This window comes from Cottoperca gobio, chromosome 22 (assembly GCF_900634415.1).
Source record: "Cottoperca gobio chromosome 22, fCotGob3.1, whole genome shotgun sequence".
NCBI lineage: Eukaryota > Metazoa > Chordata > Actinopteri > Perciformes > Bovichtidae > Cottoperca > Cottoperca gobio.
In genome coordinates, this window is record NC_041376.1 from 22187783 (window position 1) to 22211812 (window position 24030).

The following is a 24030-nucleotide window of genomic DNA, read 5'->3' on the forward strand; positions in this document are numbered from 1 at the left end:
GGTGGGAATACTCACTAGCCCCCGGCTGAGCGCCGCTACGTTGGAGTTTATCCCGGTGGACGAGAGGGTCGCCTCCCTACGCCTTCGGGTTATGGGGGGGAAAACTCTGACTGTTGTTTGTACCTATGCCCCAAACCGCAGTTCTGAGTATTCGGCCTTCTTGGAGACCCTGAATGGAGCCCTGCAGGGGGCTCCAGCAGGGGACTCCGTAGTCTTGCTGGGAGACTTCAACGCACACGTGGGAAACGATGGAGACACCTGGAGAGGCGTGATTGGGAGGAAGGGCCTCCCTGATCTAAACCCGAATGGTCGTTTGTTGTTGGACTTCTGTGCTAGTCATGAAATGGCCATAACAAACACCATGTTTGAACATAAGGATGCTCATAAGTGCATGTGGTACCAGAGCACCCTAGGCCAAAGTTCAATGATCGATTTTGTAATCGTATCATCTGATCTGAGGCCTGCATGTTTTGGACACTCGGGTGAAGAGAGGGGCGGAGCTGTCGACTGATCACCATCTGGTGGTGAGTTGGATCAAGGGATGGGGGAAGACTCTGGACAGACCTGGTAAACCCAAACGGGTAGTGCGGGTGAACTGGGAACGTCTGGAGGAAGCCCCTGTCCTGGGGATCTTTAACTCACACCTCCGGCGGAGCTTTTCAGCCATCCCTGTGGAGGTTGGGGGCATTGAACCTGAGTGGGCGATGTTCAAAACCTCTATTGCTGAAACTGCGGTGATGAGCTGTGGTCTCAAGGTCTTAGGTGCCTCAAGGGGCGGTAACCCTCGAACACCGTGGTGGACCCCGGTGGTCAGGGAAGCCGTCCGACTGAAAAAGGAGTCCTTCCGGGTTATGTTATCCGGGAAGACTCCAGAAACAGTTGCAGGGTATCGAAGGACTAGAAGGGCGGCAGCTTCTGCCGTGTCAGAGGCAAAGCAGCGGGTGTGGGAGAAGTTCGGAGAAGCTATGGAGAAGGACTTTCGGTGGGCACTAAGGTGCTTCTGGAAAACCATCCGGCACCTCAGGAGGGGAAAGCGAGGAACCATCCAAGCTGTGTACAGCAAGGGTGGGACCCTGCTGACTTCAACTGAGAAGGTTATCGGCCGCTGGAAGGAGCACTTTGAGGAACTCCTGAATCCGACTAACACGCCCTCTATGGTTGAGGCAGAGCTGGAAGCTGATGGGGGATCATCGTCAATTTCCCTGATGGAAGTCACTGAGGTAGTCAAACAACTCCACAGTGGCAAAGCCGCAGGGGTTGATGAGATCCGTCCAGAAATGCTGAAGGCTTTGGGTATTGAGGGGCTGTCTTGGTTGACACACCTCGTCAACATTGCGTGGAAGTCTGGGACAGTGCCTAGGGGTTGGCAGACCGGGGTGGTGGTTCCCCTATTTAAAAAGGGGGACCAGAGAGTGTGTGCCAACTACAGGGGTATCACACTTCTCAGCCTCCCTGGTAAAGTCTACTCCAAGGTACTGGAAAGGAGGGTTCGGCCGGTAGTCGAACCTCTGATTGAAGAGGAACAATGCGGATTCCGTCCTGGTCGTGGAACAACGGACCAACTCTTCACTCTCGCAAGGATCCTGGAGGGGGCCTGGGAGTACGGCCATCCGGTCTACATGTGTTTTGTGGATCTGGAGAATGCGTATGACCGGGTCCCCCGGGTGATACTGTGGGAGGTGCTGCGGGAGTATGGGGTGAGAGGGTCACTTTTGAGGGCCGTCCAATCCCTGTACGCCCAAAGCGAGAGTTGTGTCCGAATACTCGGTGGAGAGATTATATCTCCTCACTGGCCTGGGAACGCCTCAGGATCCCCCAGTCGGAGCTGGAGGATGTGGCCCGGAGAAGGGAAGATTGGGGTTCCTTACTGGAGCTGCTGCCCCCGCGACCCGAACCCGGATAAGCGGTAGACGATGGATGGATGGTGATGTAACCATGGGAACATTCACCTGCATCACATTAACTGAGCTTCATAAAACTGTTATGGAATGTAACTCCTCCACCTCTTGTGTTGACCCGATACCTACAGCATTCTTTAAGCGGATATTCGACAGCACTTCAAGTCACGTCCTACATATTATAAACACGTCTCTTCTAACGGGCATCTTCCCAGACGTCTTCAAAACAGCCGTTATAAAGCCCTTGCTAAAGAAACCTAACCTAGACAGTAATACGCTGACCAACTATAGGCCAATATCTAACCTTCCATTCATCAGCAAAATACTAGAAAAAATGGTCTTGGTCCAAATAAACTCCTTTCTTAAAGAAAACAACATCCTGGAGGAATTTCAATCAGGCTTTAGAGCATGCCACAGCACCGAAACTGCTCTGACTAAAATAATTAGTGACCTCAGACTAAACTCTGATACAAACAAGGTCTCAATTCTTATCCTGCTAGACCTGAGCGCAGCATTTGACACGATCGACCATGACATCCTAATTAATCGTCTAGAACAGGGGTCGGCAACCCGCGGCTCCGGAGCCGCATGCGGCTCTTTCATCCCTCTGATGCGGCTCCCTGTGGCTTTTGAAAATAATTAATGAGTATTTAATTAAAATGTATTTTATTTTAGTTTGTTCGTTTTTAAAATGTAATTCTCAATTTGAAGATTATGGTGATCTTGTAACATCTAAATAAAACGTGTTAAAAAATGTTATGTCAGCTGTTACGCTGTTACTATGCGTCACAACCGCCAATGTGCGACACCCGCCAGCGTGCGATTTCTTGAACTTTTCGAATCCCAGGTAGGACAACTATGGAGAATTCTAAGAAGAGAAAAGTATCTGAAGAAAACAGAACGTTCAATGGTACGTGGACAGATTAATTTGCTTTCACTGCTGACGAGACTGGTTTACCAGTATGCTTAATATGTAATGAGAAACTAGGAAACAACAAAAAGTCAAATGTCGCAAGACATTTCCAGAATAAACACGCAGCCTTTGCTCAAAAATATCCGGATGGAGATGAGAGAAAAAAAGCCGTTTCGGAACTGATGCGGAAGGTTGATCTGAGTAAAAATCACTTCAAGAAGTGGATGAAGTCTGCAAATTCAAGTACATATGCGAGTTTTGTAGCCGCTCAGGAAATAGTCAGGCACGGGAAGCCGTTCACAGATGGAGAATATATAATAATACGACTGCATTGGCAGGTGTGAGTCAACCTGATCTTGAGATGGAACTGGCCGACATAGCCGACAAAGACATATGGGTGTCCAAGTTTAAACGCTTGACAGCAGACCTTGAAGATGTTGCCCGTCAGAAGGCCGTTCTTGCTCAGAATCACAAATGGCGTGATATTGAAAACCTCCCCAAAACGGACTAACTTGTGTTCGAAACTTGGAATGCTATCCCCGACGTTTATGTGAACATGAAAAAGTATGCACTTGGAGTCCTGTCGATCTTTGGATCCACATATGTATGTGAGCAGGTGTTCTCCAACATGAACTTTATTAAAAGCAAACATCGCGCACGCCTCACAGATGACAGCTTACGATCCTGTGTGAAGATGAAGGTGACGGCACTACAGCCCTGATGTGCAGACGCTGTGCGCTGAGGTTCAGGAGCAGAAATCACATTAACCAAGTATGATAAATATTTTAATTGCCTATTATTTTGCACATATTCATATTTTTTCATTGTTCAGTGAAATAGTCCTTTTATTTTTCAGGTTGACAGCTGACTACACGCGCCAGTAAAAGGATGACGGCACACAGAGAGAGGACGGCATTTTTGGTTTGCTGACGGTGGATAATTTAAGTTCAGCGTTTTTTTTTCATAAATACAAGAAGGACTCAAATAGACATTGAGTATTTTACTTGAAAGTAACCTTCAACCCAACGTCAACGTCTTTTTTTCGGAGCTCAAAATGTTTTGTTGCATGCAGAAATGTAATTTTGTTTTCTCTGCAGTCGTTCATTGATTTCATAAATGCAACACATTATAGTTTGTTTATACATAGCATAAAGGCAAAAAAAACGTTATATGCAGTGTTATTTCATTTTAAATGTCAAAAGGGTTTTGTGGCTCCCAGTGTTTTCTTTACTGTGGGAAACGGGTCCAAATGGCTCTTTGAGTGGTAAAGGTTGCCGACCCCTGGTCTAGAAAAACTGGTTGGTCTTTCTGACTGTGTATTAAACTGGTTCAGAACATATATCAAAGGGAGAAAGTATTTTGTCAGGCTTGGAGATCATGTGTCAGAGAAGCATGATGCCCACTTTGGAGTTCCACAAGGGAGCTACCTCGGTCCATTACTGTTCTCCCTATACATGATACCACTGGGGGACATCATTAGAGAACACAATGTGTGCTTCCATAGCTACGCGGATGACACGCAACTGTACATCTCTGCTGAACCAAATGATACTACAGCTATTAACTCCATCACCACCTGTCTGTCAGCAATAAATAAATGGATGAGCAATAATTTCTTAAAATTAAATGAGAACAAAACTGAAATCCTACTAGTAGGTCCTGTAACAAAAAGAGAGATGATGCTGAATAACATGGGGAAACTTACTCCTTTGATTAAACCTGAAGTTACAAGTCTTGGTGTTATGATAGACTCACATCTAAGCTTTAAATCCCACATAATCAAGGTGACAAAAACATCATTCTTCCACCTTAGAAATATAGCTAAAATCAGACAATTTATAAATCAAAAGGATGCTGAAAAACTAATCCATGCTTTTATCTCAAGCCGACTCGATTACTGTAATGCACTCTTTACCGGCCTTCCAAAAAAAACAACGGAGAGACTTCAGCTCATCCAAAACGCTGCAGCGAGACTGCTGACTAGAACCAAGAGGAGGGACCACATCAGTCCAGTGTTAGCTGCTCTACACTGGCTTCCAGTAACTTTTAGAATTGATTTTAAGGTCCTCCTTCTTGTATACAAAGCCCTAAACGGAACCGCACCAAGTTACACTGCAAACTCTCTAATAAATTATGTGCCCCCAAGAACATTACGATCATCCACTACTGGTTTATTAAATGTTGCCAGAAACATCCAAAAGAAAATTGGGGATGCAGCGTTTTGCAATTATGCACCAAAGCTATGGAACACTTTACCTGCAGACATTAGGGAGGCAAGCTCTCTCAATATCTTCAAAAGTAAGCTAAAAACATATGTCTTTACTTTAACCTTTTAATGGTGATATTTTATATATTTTTATCTTAGCCACTTTAAAGTAATTTAAATGATTTCATACATTTTTAAGCTTGGTTTTCCTGAAGGAGGATCATTTAGTGTTGAGGAAGTAAGAAAGTTAAAAGTAAGGTTGAGAGAGCAAGAGGAAAAAGTAATGTCAAAGAGAAAGATTAAATCTGAAGCGTTGAAAACAATGGAAGAACATAAAAGACAGTTTATGTTATGGGAGAAGGAAGCAGAGAACAGGGATAGGAAGAAAGTATGTGGATTATTTGCAAAGACAAATATAGATGAAAGTACAGACAAAGGGATTATGAAAATGTCAAAGAATGTGTAAAGGCTGCTATTTTACCTGCTATTTTAATTCAGCTATTTTTATACAATTTTAATTATGCTATATTATATTATTTTAATTCTGCAATCTTATCTGCTATTTTATCTGCTATTTTTATAATGGTACTTCAGACTCATTTACATCTACACTGTGATTATTGTACTGTAAATGCTCTTATTCTGTCCTTGTACTAATCGTTATGTTTTTTGCTGTGAACGACACTTTGGGCTGCAATTCTTGTATGAAAGATGCTATACAAATAAAGCTTATTATTATTATTATCAGAAAAAACATGCCGACGCATACAACAGGGAGTGGCCGTACTGAAAAAGTGTCTCTAACATCACAACAGCGATTCTTCACGCGGTCCTGTGAGTCAAATGAAAATATCACCAAAGCAAGCAACGAAGTGGCCATGTTAATAGCTAAACATGGCTAACCTACAGAGGGTACGTTTATTAAAAACTGCGTTGTGAAAATGGTGGAAAACATTTGCCCCGAGAAGAAGCAAGAATGTATTAATGTTTGCCTGGCTCGTAACACTTGCACGGAGAATTGAGGACATATCGTCAGATATTCAGAGACGATTTTATTTATTTTTATTCATTAGCCTGATCGTTTTAAGAGGAGTTGACGACAACATTAACGTAGCACATGACCTTTCACACATCTCAACCACTGCCCTCAAACCAGACCTGGCCTGTCCACTGAAATCCAGATCTCAGTGTCAACTTTTTCATTAGGTTCATTAAGTTACCTGTTTCTTGGTCAGTCTGAAATTCTGAATGTTTTGAACGGTAACATCGATCACTATTTACAGTGAAAAGCCAAAAGCAAAGTTAATATATGCACTTGGACTTATAGCACTTATGTTATGTACTTTCTGAATGATCTTGTAAAAGACATGAGCAACATTCACATGTTTTAAACTTTAATGATGACAGAAAACTTTGCATTACTTATAACTCCTGTTTAAAATGAACATGAGGTAGATATATTTATCAACTTCATGGAAGTTTAAGGTATTCCATATAGTTTGTTCAATGTTATCTGACTCTCCAGAAATGAATGAAAGGCATAACTGTGTTGTTCACACCTGCCTGAGTGGCTTATATTTAGTTAAATTGCCATTTGAAAAATAAAGATAATTGTGACAATGAAAATTGTTATATAACAGTGTATTTGTATGTAACTTTTATAGTAATTTAGTAAAATATAGGAATTTTGGCCGCCGGCCTCTTCACATTATCAAATCTGGCCCTCTTTGATAAAGGTTTGGACACACTAATATGTTTATATTAGTTACATTACAAACGATTCGAGTCTGTGTAATAGAGTGTAAATGTGCCAATTAACACACACACACACAGTCACACATAGTCTTTCTAACCCAACCACTGCCGTGGTGCTAACATAGCAGCTAGGTGGCTCACGCTATGATTGGTGTTGGTGGGACCTCGATACGAAGGCAATATAACAACGTGATTAAAATAATGCGTTGGTTTATAAACTAAACTGACTAATGCAGCTGCTGTGTGAGAGATCGATGGTTTTGTAGGACGCTTTGGACCAATGCGTCAGTTAAATTAACTGCAATGTAATGTAACATTAGGGAGATCACATTACAAGAGGAGGGAATGCACAGATGTGTTTGTTTACTAGAAAGTGAATGTGTTCTTTTGAGTGACGAGCCGAGACAGTGCAGAGTTAGTGCCGGGCCGCTGCATTCGTTCAGCAACATCTTGGATCATCACATCAAACACACATAGTAAGATGTAAGAAAGAAATGTCTTATCTGATAATAGTATTATTCTGGTATTTGGTGTAATAAACAGTTTGCATTTTTATAATCCTATTTAAGCCTAAATAAAAGCACTTTTCTGTAACTGCTTTATAACAAACAAATTAGTAACTGCAAGTAAATCAATTGCTGCACATTGTCTACACATCCAGTGTGGAGAATACCTTCGTATGTCGTTCAATCCATCAATACTTCATATACAGGACTGTCTCAGAAAATTAGAATATTGTGATAAAGTTCTTTATTTTCTGTAATGCAATTAAAAAAACAAAAATGTCATGCATTCTGGATTCATTACAAATCAACTGAAATATTGCAAGCCTTTTATTATTTTAATATTGCTGATTATGGCTTACAGCTTAAGAAAACTCAAAAATCCTATCTCAAAAAATTAGAATAGTTCCTCAGACCAAGTAAAAAAAAAGATTTATAACAGCAAAACAAAATCAAACATTTGAAAATGTCCATTAATGCACTCAGTACTTGGTTGGGAATCCTTTTGCACGGATTACTGCATCAATGCGGCGTGGCATGGAGGCAATCAGCCTGTGGCATTGCTGAGGTGTTATGGATGCCCAGGATGCTTCAATAGCGGCCTTTAGCTCATTAGCATTGTTGGGTCTGGTGTCTTTCAGCTTCTTCTTCACAATACCCCACATATTCTCTATGGGGTTCAGGTCAGGGGAATTGGCAGGCCAATCGAGGACAGTAATGCCATGGTCAGTACACCAGTTACTGGTGGTTTTGGCACTGTGGGCAGGTGCCAGATCATGCTGGAAAATGAATTCCTCATCTCCATAGAGCTTTTCAGCAGACGGAAGCATGTAGTGCTCTAAAATCTCTTGGTACACAGCTGCATTTACTCTGGGCTTGATGAAACACAGTGGACCAACACCAGCAGCTGACATGGCTCCCCAAACCATCGCTGACTGTGGGAACTTCACACTGGATTTCAAGCAACTTGGATTTTGCTCCTCTCCAGCCTTTCTCCAGACTCTGGCGCCTTGACTTCCAAATGAAATACAAAACTTGCTTTCGTCTGAAAAGAGGACTTTGGACCACTCTGCAACTGTCCAGTGCTTCTTTTCCATAGCCCAAGTCAGACGCTTCTTCCGTTGTCTTGAGTTCAGAAGTGGCTTGACCATGGGAATACGGCTATTGTAGCCCATTTCCCGGACACGTCTGTGAACAGTGGCTTTTGATACCTGGACTCCAGCTTCAGTCCACTGTCTTTGAAGCTCCCCCAAATTCTGGAAGCGACTCTTCTTCACAATGCTGTTAAGGCTGCGGTCATCTCTCTTGGTTGTGCAGCGTTTCCTGCCACATTTCCCCCTTCCAACAGACTTTTTGTGGATGTGCTTTGAAACTGCACTCTGTGAACAGCTTGCTCTTTGAGAAATTTCTTTTTGTGTCTTACCCTCCTGATGGAGGGTGTCAATGATGGTCCTCTGGACAGCAGTCAGATCAGCAGTCTTCCCCATACTTGTGATTTAGTTTACTGAACCAAGCTGAGTGTTTTTCAAGGCTCAGGAAACCCTTGCAGGTGTTTCGAGTTAATTAGACGATTCAAGTGATTCGTTGAACACCCTACTAGTATACTTTTTCATGATATTCTAATATTTAGAGATAGGATTTTTGAGTTTTCTTAAGCTGTAAGCCATAATCAGCAATATTAAAATAATAAAAGGCTTGCAATATTTCAGTTGATTTGTAATGAATCCAGAATGTATGACATTTTTGTTTTTTTAATTGCATTACAGAAAATAAAGAACTTTATCACAATATTCTAATTTTCTGAGACAGTCCTGTACTGTGTTGAACATTCACATTTCTAAGCTTTAAATGTTTTTCTTGTTTATGTTTTGCCATTTAAATGTTGTTTTTATTTAGATATTTAATGTACTGCCTGCTTTTCTTCATGCACCTCTGAGAACCAATTTGCAACATAAATAAAGTTAATCATTTTAAAAACACACTATGTACATACAACTGTGTGTGTGTGTGTGTGTGTGTGTGTGTGTGTGTGTGTGTGTGTGTGTGTGTGTGTGTGAGCACAGTACCTCCGAGTGTGTGACAGGCACAGAACCGATGCCGGCATTCACAGCGTTCCAGGAGCGAGCAGTGAGCACGCAAGCAAACAGCGGGAACAGATCTCCAGCTCCCAGTCGCAGGCTGTAGAGCTCCACCCCGGACATGTCCCCTTTAATCAGAGCCTGCCACAGCTGACAGTAGTTCAACCTGAAGTCTGGCTGCAGGACCTGGGGGGGAGGGGTTTGGGATCTTATCAAATGTATCCATCGTTTATGGTCAGTAAATTACAAATCAATAGTAAACAAACTACACAGGAGTGCACAGGAAACACACACATGACATGAAGTCACATTGTTGTTTGTAATCCGTTTGTAAGTGCAATTCAAAAACTTCACAGCATTAGGGAAGTAGAAAAACAATGTGGGAAATCCTGTTGTCCACTCAGAGGAATGGAACAAATAACACTGAATTCCAAACAGTTGCTGACATGTTAACTCTTTTGCTGATTTGTAGCTCTTCTCCATCCTCTTCACATCGGGGGGTGCAGCGTGGGGGACTTGAGCACACTGGGCTGGTGGAATTTAGGTAATAGCTACAATAAAAATAAAAATTTGGATTATTTCTGTGTAGGTATAGATTTAAGTATTTAAATGCAACATCTTCATACTGTAGTGAGTTTATATAGTCTTTGTGATACATTAAAGGAGTACAGTACGCTGCTGCTATTAGTGTCACGATACCAAAATTATGACCTGATACGATACCCTTAATAAAACGATAACATGGCAGGAACAGTAATACAATAGATGACAGAACATGGAACTGAAAAAGTCTTTGTTATTAAAAACAGAGTGGAGATGGCGAGTGGCTTTTAAATTAAAATTATAATAAACTAAGATATTCCTTTGAGAAGTTAATGAGATAAAAGATGCTGCAATCAACGACACTGTTGTGATTAGATAGAAACTGTAGAAAGCGCTGTGTTGTGTTGAAGTGGTGTGAGGGTCTGCTTTTCACTTCTCTCCATTGAAGAGGAGAAAGTGAAAACCTGGACAGAACTAAAATAATACTTTACCACGTGCTCTGTGGTGAATGTGTCTTAAGACTTACAGGAGATCCTTGGATAGATTCAGAAGAATAGTAATAAAAAGGGGGCTAAGTTTTTTTTTCCTCTCTGGGAACCATCACCTTATCGTAGTGGAGAGGTTTGTGTGTCCCTATGAACCTGAGAGCTGTGTTGCCTGGAGCCTAGTGCTCCTGGTAGGGTCTCCCAAGGCAAATTGGTCTCAGGCGAGGGGCCAGACTAAGAATGGTTCAAAAACGACTTGATAAAAAAAAGAGAAAGGAAAGGAGAGACCCTGCCCGGAGGAAGCCCGTGGCCCCCGTCTGGAGCCAGGCCCAGAGGGAGGGCCCGACAGCGAGCGCCTGGTGGCCGGGTTTGCCACGAAGCCCGGTAAGGCACAGCCCGAAGAAGCTACGTGGTGCCTCCCATACATCCATCCTGTGGGCCCACTACTCATGGGAAAAACCGCTGGTCGGGTGCGCTGTCACACGGGTGGCAGTGATGGTCAGGGACCTCGACGGACCAGACCCGGGCAGCAGAGGCTGGCTCTGGGGACGTGGAACGTCACCTCTCTGTGGGGGAAGGAGCCAGAACTAGTGCGGGAGGTGGATCGCTACCAGTTGGAGCTGGTGGGGCTTACCTCTACGCACAGTCTTGGCTCTGGAACCGTACTCCTGGATAGGGGTTGGACTCTATTCTTCTCCGGAGTTGCCCAAGGTGTGAGGCGTCAGGCCGGGGTGGGGATACTCACTAGCTGAGCGCCGGTACGTTGGAGATTACCCCGGTGGCCGAGAGGGTCGCCTCCCTACACCTTCGGGTTATGGGGCGGAAAACTCTGACTGTTTTTTGTGCCTATGCCCCAAACCGCAGTTCGGAGTATCCGGCCTTCTTGGACACCCTGAATGGAGCCCTGCACTCCATAGTATTGCTGGGAGACTTCAACGCACACGTGGGAAACGGATGCTCATAAGTGCACGTGGTACCAGAGCACCCTAGGCCAAAGGTCAATGATCGTATCATCTGATCTGAGGCCGCATGTTTTGGACACTCGGGTGAAGAGAGGGGCAAAGCTGTCGACTGATCACCATCTGGTGGTGAGTTGGATCAAGGGGTGGGGGAAGACTCTGGACAGATCTGGTAAGCCCAAACGGGTAGTGCGGGTGAACTGGGAACGTCTGGAGATGGAGATCTTCAACTCACACCTCCGGCGGAGCTTTTCAGACATCCCTGTGGAGGTTGGGGGCATTGAACATGAGTGGGCGATGTTCAAAACCTCTATTGCTGAAGCTGCGGTGATGAGCTGTGGTCTCAAGGTCTTAGGTGCCTCAAGGGGCGGTAACCCTCGAACACCATGGTGGACCCCGGGGTAACACGCCCTCTATGGTAGAGACAGAGCTGGAAGCTGATGGGGGATCATCGTCAATTTCCCTGATGGAAGTCACTGAGGTAGTCAAACAACTCCACAGTGGCAAAGCCGCAGGGATTGATGAGATCCGTCCAGAAATGCTGAAGGATTTGGGTGTTGAGGGGCTGTCTTGGTTGACACGCCTCGTCAACATTGCGTGGAAGTCTGGGACAGTGCCTAGGGGTTGGCAGACCGGGGTGGTGGTTCCCCTATTTAAAAAGGGAGACCAGAGAGTGTGTGCCAACTACAGGGGTATCACACTTGACATTCTACTACAGAGACTGGAACATTGTGTTGGCATAAAAGGAACCGCACTAAACTGGTTCAAGTCCTATTTATCTGAGCGATCTCAATTTGTACTTGTTGACAATAAATCCTCCATGACAGCCAAAGTCAGTCTTGGAGTTTCGAAGGGTTCTGTACTTGGACCGATTCTATTAAACCTTTATATATGCTTCCTTTGGGCAATATTATAAGGAACCACTCTATAAACTTTCATTGTTATGCGGATGATACCCTATTATATCTATCAATTAAACCAGATGAAACCAATCAATTGGCTAAACTTCAAGCATGCCTTAAGGACATAAAAACTTGGATGTCTAGCAACTTTTTGATGTTAAACACAGACAAAACTGAAGTTATTATACTTGGCCCTAAACGCCTCTGAAACGCATTTTCTAATAACATAGAAGCTCTGGATGGCATTAACTTGGCCTCCAGCACCATTGTAAGGAATCTTGGCGTCATCTTTGATCAAGATCTGTTGTTTAATTCCCCAAAAAAAACAAATCTCAAGGACGTAACATTGCAAAAATAAGACACATCCTGTCTCAAAATGATGCAGAAAAACTAGTTATTGCATTTGTTACTTCAAAGCTGGATTACTGCAACTCATTGTTATCAGGTTGTCCCAAAAAGTCGCTTAAGACTCTTCAGTTGATCCAAAATGCAGCGGCACGTGTATTGACAAGAACAAAGAAACGGGATTATATTACTCCTGTATTAGCTGCTCTGCACTGGCTCCCGGTAAAATACAGAATAGAATTCAAAATCCTTCTCCTGACTTACAAAGCAATTAATGGTCAGGCTCCAGCATATCTTAAAGATCTCATAGTACCTTATAAACCAACTAGAGCATTACGCTCCCAGACTGCAGGGTTACTTGTGGTTCCTAGAGTCTCTAAGAGTACAATGGGAGCCAGAGCCTTCAGCTATCAAGCTCCTCTCCAGTGGAACCAGCTTCCAGTTTGTGTTCGGGAGGCAGACACACTCTCCACATTTAAGAGTAGGCTAAAGACTTTCCTTTTTGATAAAGCTTATCGTTAGGGCTGGCTCAGGTTTGCCCTGGATCAGCCCCTAGTTATGCTGCTATAGGCTTAGACTGCCGGGGGACACCTCCCTGCTCTCTTCCTTCTCTTCCTCTCTCCTCCCCTCCCTCTCTTCTTCTCCCTCTCTATCTGTATGCATTTATGTAAATGTATGTTACTAACTCATCATCCGGGGCATCATCCCCGGAGTTTCTGTCTCTCATGTGGCAGGTTGCCACTGATAAAGTTTACGTCAGGATCAGGAATCGTGGCTGCGCCTGCTACCCTGGTCATGCTGGATACCGGGAAGCCTTTTTGACATTTTCCTGGATTCATCCAAATTTTCTCTTTTTCAAGACAACATAATTTCTGTCAAATATTGTATTTGTACTATGTTGTTTATCCTGTACACACGACCTCTATTGCACGTCTGTCCGTCCTGGGAGAGGGATCCCTCCTCAGTTGCTCTCCCTGTGGTTTCTTCCATTTTTCTTTTAGGAAGTTTTTCCTTGTGCGATGCGAGGGTCTAAGGACAGAGGGTGTCGTAATCTGTACAGTCTGTAAAGCACACTGAGACAAATGTATAATTTGTGATATTGGGCTATACAAATAAATTTGATTTGATTTGATTTGATCCGGTCTACATGTGTTTTGTGGATCTGGAGAAGGCGTATGACCGGGTCCCCCGGTTGATACTGTGGGAGGTGCTGTGGGAGTATGGGGTGAGGGGGTCCCTTTTGAGGGCCATCCAATCCCTGTACGTCCAAAGCGAGAGTTGTGTCCGGATACTCGGCAGTAAGTCGGACTCGTTTCCAGTGAATGTTGGCCTCCGCCAGGGCTGCACTTTATTACCAATCCTGTTCGTGATTTTCATGGATAAGATATCGAGGCGTAGTCGTGGAGGAGAGGGGTTGCAGTTCAGTGACCTAAGGAACTCATCGCTGCTCTTTGCAGATGATGTGGTCCTTATGGCATCATCGGTCTGTAACCTTCAACAGTCACTGGATCGGTTAGCAGCCGAGTGTGAAGCGGTTGGGATGAGGATCAGCACCTCAAAATCTGAGGCCATGGCTCTCAGCAGGAAACTGGTGGATTGCCTACTCCGGGTAGGGAATGAGCCTTCACCCCAAGTGAAGGAGTTCAAGTACCTCTTGGTCTTGTTCGCGAGTTAGGGGACGATGGAGCGAGAGATTGGCCGAAATTTGAACACAACACTACCAAGTATAAATCGTCATCATTTAAATCCTTAATAAAGTGTTTATAATCATTTTGATCGAGTTCAACATGTAAAACAATTCATACATCTAAGAAACATCTGCCACTTCCAGACAAACTACAGCACTTTACAAACACGTGTGTATGAGAAAGGCGTAGGTGTTGCATATGTATCACTAATTTCTCTTTATGAATACAGGAACAAGCAGTAAACAAACGCATGTCAAGCCTGGTGATGTCTGCATCAGTGTTTTTAAGAGAAAGTGTGCTAACAATCAAAGTGTGTGTGTGTGTGTGTGTGTGTGTGTGTGTGTGTGTGTGTGTGTGTGTGTGTACGAATCCAAACACAGCATCCTGCACTCTGCTAAGAACAATATCAGATTAGTTGTTTATGAAAAAGCTTTTATCCTGATGTAGCTCTTATAAAAAGGTGTGTGTCTGCCTGTGAAAGTGTGTGTGGCATCCATGTTTGTTTATGTGCATCTTGACTGTTTGCTGCTGTACCAATGTACCCTGAGCCGCAGCATGAAAGATGGACTGCAGTTTTAGAACAAATGTAAGTGACTTGATTTGAGGCAGCCTGCAGGTTTCCCACCTGATAAAGGCCGTGATCCAGCAGAGTGATCTCTGTCTTCTTGCTCTGCGGACACTTTCGGACCAACACGTTGCCCGGGTGCGGGTCACAGTGAACAAAGCCATGGACGAAGATCATTTCACTGTACATTCTACCCAGGTTCTCTGAGATCTGTTGGGGACATAATGTAGAAAAAACAAAAAGCACATTTAGAAGACGATAAATCTAGATTTGTTACAGTGCAGTGTAGAAGGGAGGACCCAAACTCAATACTCACAAGTTGATGAGAACAAAAAGTGAGCTTTATTAAAGAGAAGCTGAAAAAGGTACAAAGCAAAACAACAGAGGGAGCAGGCTATAAAATACAAAAGGTAAAAAGTAAACTGAAAACACAAACCAGGATGACGCGAGGAGGCACGAGGAACAAGGGTGTAACATGGATGACAAACACCAGGAACAATGGGACAGGCATACATACACACAGACTTAACACACACAGACACCAAATGAGGGAACGAGACAAAGCTCGGGGAGAAAGGGCAGGGTGGATGGACACAGGAGGATCAAATCACAGAGGGGGGAAAAAACACACAGACAGGAAGTAATCAAGACATGACACAAGGGGAAGTGAACATTTAAAAATAAAACAGGAAGTGCAACAAGATCGTGACAAGATTGGTTGATCTAATTGTCTCACCTTTCGTAAGTGTGTGTTGTTGTTATCATTATTAATGATTTATGCACCGTGATAGAAATGTATGATCTGTGCATCTGATGTGATAAACTGTGTGAAGCTTAGCAAATGTAAAGATACTTTAAGTTTTTGGTTTGTTTGCAACTGTGCATACATGTTGCGTCAAGATCTTCTTTCTCTGACATCAGATTTGTGCCCAATAAAAATACATTAAATTAAGAACTGAATGTGTCGCTGTCTATGCTTGTGTGATCATGAAAAGTATTTATTGTGTATATTTGTCATTGTCCTCTCTATCTGTTCTGTGTGTGTGTGTGTGTGTGTGTGTGTGTGTGTGTGTGTGTGTGTGTGTGTGTGTGTGTGTGTGTGTGTGTGTGTGTGTGCAGAGGACATATTCTTCCAATAATTATTATTACTCTTATTAATGTATGTCTTTGAGTGCAGAAACACGGTGCTCGGGCTACTAAAAACCCACTGACCTCCAGACACAGTCCCAGGTGTGGCCAAGTGGTACTTAAACAACAATGATAGTAGTCTAACTGTTACCCATGATGTTAACCGGAGCTGTAGTCCGTGTGACGTTACGTTAGCTTGTTTATTGGACTAAATCCAAAGTGTCGTCTTCTCGGTGGCGGCGCAGCCAGGAGAGCAGAGGAGAATCTGGGTCCCACTCGCAGTGAGAGAACAGCGAGCCGATTGGCCAATTTAGAGCGAAGTGAGAGAGCTGGGGTGTATGGTTTGACCATGGCCTGGATGTAGGAAGGGGCTGATCCATTCACAGCACGGTAGGCCAGCACCAGAGTCTTGAGGCAGATTTGGGCCGCCACTGGTAACCAGTGAAGGGATGGAGGAGCGGTGCATTGTGGGAGGTTAAAGACCAGTCGGGCTGCTGCATTCTGGATGAGCTGTAGAGGTCAGATGGCACATGCAGGCAGTCCAGCGAGGAGAGAGCTGCAGTAGTCAAGGCGAGGAGAGAGCTGCAGTAGTCAAGGCGTGAGATGACAAGGCTCTGTCTTGGCGATGAAACGAGAAACTACATTTTAGTTGTCACGGAACGACATTTCCGTGGCGACGAAAAGGACCTTTCGGCATAAAACAGGAAGTTGTTGTAACTTGTGCTTTAATAGTCATAGCGCCACCTACTGGCAACAGGAAGTCAAAAAGGGTTGTGTACTTTTACAACTTCCTCCTTGCAGATTAAGCAGAAATCTAAAATGCATCTGAAATTTGTTCATAAATGCCTTAAAACATATGAACAATTTTTTGTTGCTTTGATGGTCGGGGGACTTTCAGAGCTTTCGCCCTGAAATAAAAAACTGTTGTAACTCAACTTTCCAAATTTCACATGTTTTATGAGTGTCCCATCTCCTGGAAACAGGAAGTTATAGTCACCGAGGTTTGGCGTACTATTCCTAGCAGGTTGACCAGATCAGCCTCAAATGTTGTGAGTGAAATGTTCACGATGCCAAACTGCAAAGATTTCACGTTTTCATGGAACGCCGTTGCCGTGGTGAGCCATTATTCACCATGGGAGGAAGTTGTTTTTTGGGGGCTCGGGATGCTTGAAAATGAACGACATTTGGCACATGCATTAACTGCTAAAACGTGTTATCTGATATGGTTCTTGTGATTGGGTGTGTGCCACCTACTGGCAACAGGAAGTCAGCCTTTTGTGAAAAAAACATCATCCGATTTACACAAAATTAACTTTGCTCGGTCTACACATGATAGAGAGCAACATACTGTGTGTTCTCTAGTGCCACATAAAGGACACAGGAAGAGGTGCAAGATTCACAATATCATCGATATTGATATCGATATCGATATCTACATCCTAGCTCACTCCAAGGAGGTAAATGTAAATTGTTCTCTCATTTACACACACACATTTTCAGCACAACTTTCATGTTTTAATTGTCTTGTCTACGGTACACCGGTAGACACACTGTTGGTGAGTGTGTGTGTGTCAGTCAGTAAACTTCTGTAACAGACACACAGAGCAGCACCTCATTGACGTTGATGCCGTGTTTCTTCATGTATTCCCTGTCGTTGACTTGTCCCCCTTCTGCAAACTCCATGGTCAGGATCCTCTTTGTGGACAGATCCCAATGGATCATGGGCACCTGAAGAGAGAGAGGGAACAAATCTATATCAACACTTTTTCAATAACAAAGAGTAAAGTAGAAAATGTTCTGGTAGCTTTAAACTCAAAAGTAAATCCTCATAATATTTGGAAAGACCTTGATATTAGAATGTATTCAGTATGTGACCAAAATGTATCCGATGAGATTGAAAAGGGTTTGAATTTGATAAGCAGATTGAATATAATTAGATAAAATGCTTTTGAAGCCAAACTTTATAAGATTGTAAACAGTTTTGATTATGAAAGCATGAAACTGGACTGAAGGCCGATGCACACCCTCAAGTTCCTGTAGGTGTGCAGGAGGATACAAATATAAGGACTGAAAGAAAGGCATGAAATCCTTTGTGAGGTTGCATGTGTCTCAATGTAAGAACAGAATAACACAAATAATGTACGCACTGATTATCAGTCCAATGATGTGGCAGTGAATTCTTTGTGTGAATAAAATGTAAATGTAGTGAAGAAGCTGAGTGAGTGTGCAGACTGTGGAGGAGTCCTGTTCCTCAGCTCACCTCTGTTAGAGTGGGCTTCAGTCCTGCTCTCACTGGGACTCTGATTAGTTTTATCCACCACTCTCAGATTATGTAATTGTGTGTGTGACAGCATACAGATTATTGTGCATTCAACATTTTCTTTGGCTATATAGCGAAGGCTTTTCTTTATTAAGCTCTGTATTGTGTCGTCTTACTGTCACTGAACACCTCGGTCATGTGTTTACGTCTTTAGGATACACAGTCACAAGCGTCACATTCAACTCATTTGGCATTTTGTGCCTGAACATTAAAACCATGGAGTGTAATGTGGCCCCCACACGTGAGCTAAAGTTTCTTCTTTAATGAAACAATGCATCATTGATGACTGAACAACAGTGTGATGGACACAGACTTAGTGTCCTGAACTGCTGTGGTCCACTGCTCCTGACAGTGTCCATCAGAGGCCAGTCTGCTCACAGGGGTGTCTCTTTCAGGGGACGTGACTGATGCACGGACTGTAAACTTTAGAAATCTTGCTCAGGATTTCTACAAGGTTTTGAAAATGACAATTTTGTATCAAACTGTAATCAGCTGATCCAATAAATACAGCACTGATGTATCGAGGACACTTCTTTCAGGGAAACGTACTAAATGTGATGCTGATTTATTCATTAAACCCTGAAATAAAAACTAATAAAAGAAAAAATGTGTTTTTGTCACGTACAGAATTATGGCCTGTAAAAACATTTGAAATTTGACTTTAATTATTATCGTAATATCTTCCATTCTTGCAGGTTTTATGTCTCTATCACATGTCAATTTATACAACTAAAACAAGCAGCAAATGACAGAAAAAAAGACAAAACCAGAGACGTTCTTTAAAAAAGTGGAAAAAGAGTGTAATTCACATTGAGCAGAGCTTATATTCTCAAACAGATGTATGAAGAAAAAGTAAATTCAATGATAATGGATATGAAGTCCAGTTTGGTATAGTATAGCTGCTCTGTTAGACTGTACTCAGTACATACTGGGACCTTACATAAAACGGTCTCTTATTATTCTATCTTATTCTTATTACCACATGTTTACTAGTGTGTGTATATGGGATCAACAGGGTGAAATTCTCTGTGGACTCCCTCGACCTGGATAAGAGGAAGCATGGTGACATGTTTGTGCTTGTGTGTACCTTGAGAAAAGGGAAATGTGCCAGCATGTTGGCCACTCGCTCAGCATTGTGTCCTTCATTAAGGAAGTCCAGCTCCAGTGGCATGTTCTTCTTGGCCTCTTCCACCAACCACATGAAGGCAAAATCTGGGCAGAGCCAATGGACCATCCTCAACAGTGCCTTCACATTACAAACCAGAATCAGTCTCACTTTCAAGCACAACAAGACCGGCATGTACATACACAGTTTTTATTTTATTTATTAACCTTTATTTTACCAGGATAGGTTTCATTGAGATTAACACACAGTTATGTACACAGCATATCAATACAACTGCAGTTGATGGGACTCTGAGCTGAAAGTTCATTAACTGGGAAAGTTAAGTCTAAGGACAGAGATGTGCTGTGACCAGCTTCACCACATCCTGTGTTTAATCACAATTTTACACTTCTGGTCAGTTTATCAGGCTTTATACTGCTCAGCCTGTGAAAACAGGTGGAAAATGTCTTGTGTGGCTTTGAAGGAGCTTTGTCAAATCTGATGAGGTTGGTTATCTTAGCTTGGGTTTACCATATCACCAGACAATAACTGCAAAAACCGGACTTTTAAAATGTGGACTTTATACTATACTTGTACATGGCAACTGCGGAACGGTTAAAGGAAAGGTTTACAAACTCAGTTTCTGTAATACTCAAACGAATCTTTTCTCCTTGAATTTCACTTAATGGATTTTTACTTCAGGGTTGTACCTGTCCTTGTGTCAGCCATGTTTGTACTGCAGCAGAGAAGACTGTAAACTTTGTAAAGACCACTGCATCTCTGCAACACTGTTTGTTTGTGTCCTGCTAACCCTTAGGGTTAGGGTATTAGTATTAGTTAGTCTTATGCTGTACAGGTTGTAATATTGGACTGTATGAATTAAAGTGACCTGACCTTTTATTTGTCCATTTTTCTTCCTTATGCTTCCTGCTAGTTGTATGTTAGGTTGTTGAGAGAATAGCAGGAACACAAGTCTGTGTTCACACCCCAACACTTACAGACACACACTCACTTCCATCATCACTATGTCCTTGGAGCTCTGTCTCTGGACTTTTGGGTGTTGGATCTTGATGGCCACTGTCCTCCCATCATGCAGCACTGCCTTGTGGACCTGGGCTAAGGAGGCTGCACCCCGAGGCTTCTCCTCAAAGGACACAAATAACTCTGACAGCTGCATGAGAGAGAAAGAGAGGAAAAAGAGTGGAAGAGAGTAGAGTGGAAAGACAATAAATAGTTGGGAGTGGGATACACACACATATATATATATATATATTCCATATATATATATATATGCCATATATAAACATTTACATAAATATATATATATGGATATATGGAGACCCTGAATGGAGTCCTCCATGCGGCTCCAGTAGGGGACTCCGTTGTTCTGCTGGGAGACTTCAACGCGTACGTGGGTAACGATGGAGACAACTGGAGAGGCGTGATTGGGAGGAATGACCTCCCTGATCTAAACCTGAACGGTCGTTTGTTGTTGGACTTCTGTGCTAGTCATGGAATAGCCATAACGAACACCATGTTCGAACATAAGGATGCTCATAAGTATACGTGGTACCAGAGCACCCTAGGCCAAAGGTCAATGGTCAGCTATCACCTTCAGCTATCAAGCTCCTCTCCAGTGGAACCAGCTTCCAGTTTGTGTTTGGGAGGCAGACACACTCTCCACATTTAAGAGTAGGCTAAAGACTTTCCTTTTTGATAAAGCTTATAGTTAGGGCTGGCTCAGGTTTGCCCTGGATCAGCCCCTAGTTATGCTGCTATAGGCTTAGACTGCCGGGGGACACCTCCCTGCTCTCTTCCTTCTCTTCCTCTCTCCTCCCCTCTGTCTCTTCTTCTCCCTCTCTATCTGTATGCATTTATGTAAATGTTGTTACTAACTCACCATCCGGGGTATCATCCCCGGAGTGTCTGTCTCTCATGTGGCAGGTTGCCACTGATAAAGTTTACGTCAGGATCATGAATCGTGACAGCGCCTGCTGACCTGGTCCTGCTGGACACCGGGAAGCCTTATTGACATTTTCCTGGATTCATCCATACTTTCTATTTCTTTTTTTCCAACACAACATAATTTCTGTCAAATGTTGTATTTGTACTATGTTGTTTATCCTGTACACACGACATCTATTGCAGATAGACTTCAATAACAGACTTCAATAACCTTGAACTATATATTATTAGGTCTCGGCCTGTTTGTTAGATGTTTTGTGTTGTGTTTTTACATCCTGTTTTATATTGTTAATTACCTGTTCTCTGTTGTTTCTACTTCCTACCCCCAGGTGTTCCCAATCTGTTCGTTAGTGTCCTCACCTGTGTCTCGTTCCCTCTCACTTCTTGGTGTGTATATAGAGTCTGTTTTGTTTGTTTCTCGTTGCCAGTTTGTCTTCGTACTTCGATGTCAAGAGTTCCAGCATTAGTCCCGTCTTCCTCTTTCCTGTTTCCCAAGTGTTTGATTCCCCGGCTTCCTCAACCTTGTTTCCGTGACTCGATTCTGCCCTTGCCTGATCCTTGTCTGCTGTGCTGTTACGCTGAGTATCTGCCCGTGTACCGAACCTGTTTCCGTGACCCGACTCTGCTCCTGGATTACCCCTTGATACTTTGTATGTTCAACTGTCTATGCGTGTACAATAGCAACTGCAAAGTTTTCAGTAAAGACCATTTCCCGTCAACATTTATCTGCCTCTGTGTCGTGCAATTGAGTCCCACCTCCCTTCTGTCTTGATCGTACCATTGCATATATTGTATTCAAAAAGAAGTATTAACATGATAATAAAGTGGCTTCATTCTGGAGTGTTAGAATGAATGCTGCTGTGTCTTTCTATTTTCCTAAAAAGGACTCTTCAAAGAAATGCCATCTCCAAGTTTGTTTCACTACTCCCTGTAGGAGTAGCTGGAGCGATCACAATTAAATCTGCCGATGAGTAGAAGGCGGACTGATGAGGTCATTTTGTGCTATAAGAGTAATTTCCTTGAACAAAATATTGATAAAACAAAGGAAAAGGTGGTTGACTTTGGAGCTGAATAAAACAAACCCATGAAATGAGAGAGGAACAACACCATTAAATATTGGGAATAATAAAAATCCTGTCAATGCAGATACAGATCATAAGGACTACTGTTTTTATAAAAATGCTTTAATAAACACAGCCATGGTGCTGTAAGAGGAATCTTAACCTCAACATACAGAGACTGGTTCAGGCTTTGAGACAGCTATTGTACAGATGCTTTATGATATACTCTGCCCACCAACACACTGAGTATTAAGCAACCAGTGTGCACTCTGAGCCCAGGTAGTCCCTCATTAGGCCTCCACTCATCTCTGTGGACACACAGAACACACACACATACACAAATGAGTGTGTAGGTTTGAAGGTTAAAGAGGCTTCCCCAGGGACCTGGAGTCATTAGAACAGACTTATTGTGAGCTTTTCCACGGCACTCTTAGGCTGCCCAGCATCATGGATAAAAACCTGTTAACTGAACAAGAACAATCAGACTGCAACTTCTACTTCTACTTGCCCTTTGTTTGTTTACAGTCCGCCATGATGGAGTTGTTACGTAATACCACATACCATTAGAAAGCTTAAAACGGTTTTGAGATCAAAATCACAACTGCAAGTACAGTAGGCATCTCACACAAGCAAGAAAACTCACAATCAGACCCATAACTCACCTATGAAGTCTCATCATTGTCCTATAATCAGTAATAATCTGAAAAAAACACTTCCTGTGTCATTGCAGAGGTCCAATATATCGTTTCCAGTACAAATATATCCATCTTGAACAACGTCACATTGATAAAAGCCCATGAACAGCTGTTGCAATCTTTGAAATCAGCTGATCGATGCGTTTAATTTCACGATGATACTCGGTAAAAACGGAATGTATCAAGCTATTAGCGCTATTTTGATGCCTGCTAACCGGATGCCAAACTCTGACCTTTCGATTGACACCTCATTTGAGCCAATAGGAGCTTCCATGCCTTATCGACAACCTTCAATAGCCAATGAGTGTCAACTTGATAAGGAAGTGCCAGCCCTCTTCTTTTGTTTACAGACGGAGCCAGCAACAGCCCAGTCTCCCGTTGACTCACGTATCATGTAGCCAATGAACTGCTGAAGCTTTAGACATGTGACAACCATGGTTATATTTTTACAAATGTTATTTAGGGATATAATTGTACTTATTAATTACAAAATAAACACAAAAATATTAAAAAACAAATAGTTTATACTTCACTTACTTTGTGTCATTACTACTGACAGGGAATATTGTGTATATAATAGTTATTTATAGTAAAGGCCAATAGTTATTTATGGCCTTTTTATCAATAAATATTATAATATCTCCAATTGCACAGCCTGGTGTTACTCTTAGAAAAACCTGTCTAATAAGTTAAGTTTTTATCCCTTTTATCTGAAATTTGAACCTGAACTTGGTAATACTTGATGTTATATTCCTATTGTGTTTTCCAGCTCTTACCTACCAGCTATACCCATCTTCAGGCATCTTTTTCAACAACAGACTTCAGGCAGAGTTTATTTTCTTCACATTTAGTATATTGAGACCACTATTACTCAGTACCAGAAGCACTTGGAGTGATTATTCAATGTTTTGCAAGA

General features: G+C 42.8%; 1 protein-coding gene across 4 annotated transcripts in view; it reads right to left on the reverse strand.

The window, feature by feature from the left end:
• Positions 1-24030, reverse strand: part of adck1 (aarF domain containing kinase 1) — a 102013-nt gene that overhangs the window by 20074 nt on the left and 57909 nt on the right. For all 4 annotated transcript variants that reach the window (XM_029461128.1, XM_029461130.1, XM_029461129.1 and 1 more), the window contains 5 exons: positions 20406-20564; positions 19376-19534; positions 17580-17696; positions 14901-15050; positions 9342-9539 (listed from right to left, as the gene is read on the reverse strand). In XM_029461128.1, coding sequence (XP_029316988.1) covers positions 9342-9539; positions 14901-15050; positions 17580-17696; positions 19376-19534; positions 20406-20564 — 783 coding nt within the window. The remainder of the gene's footprint in view (positions 1-9341; positions 9540-14900; positions 15051-17579; positions 17697-19375; positions 19535-20405; positions 20565-24030) is intronic.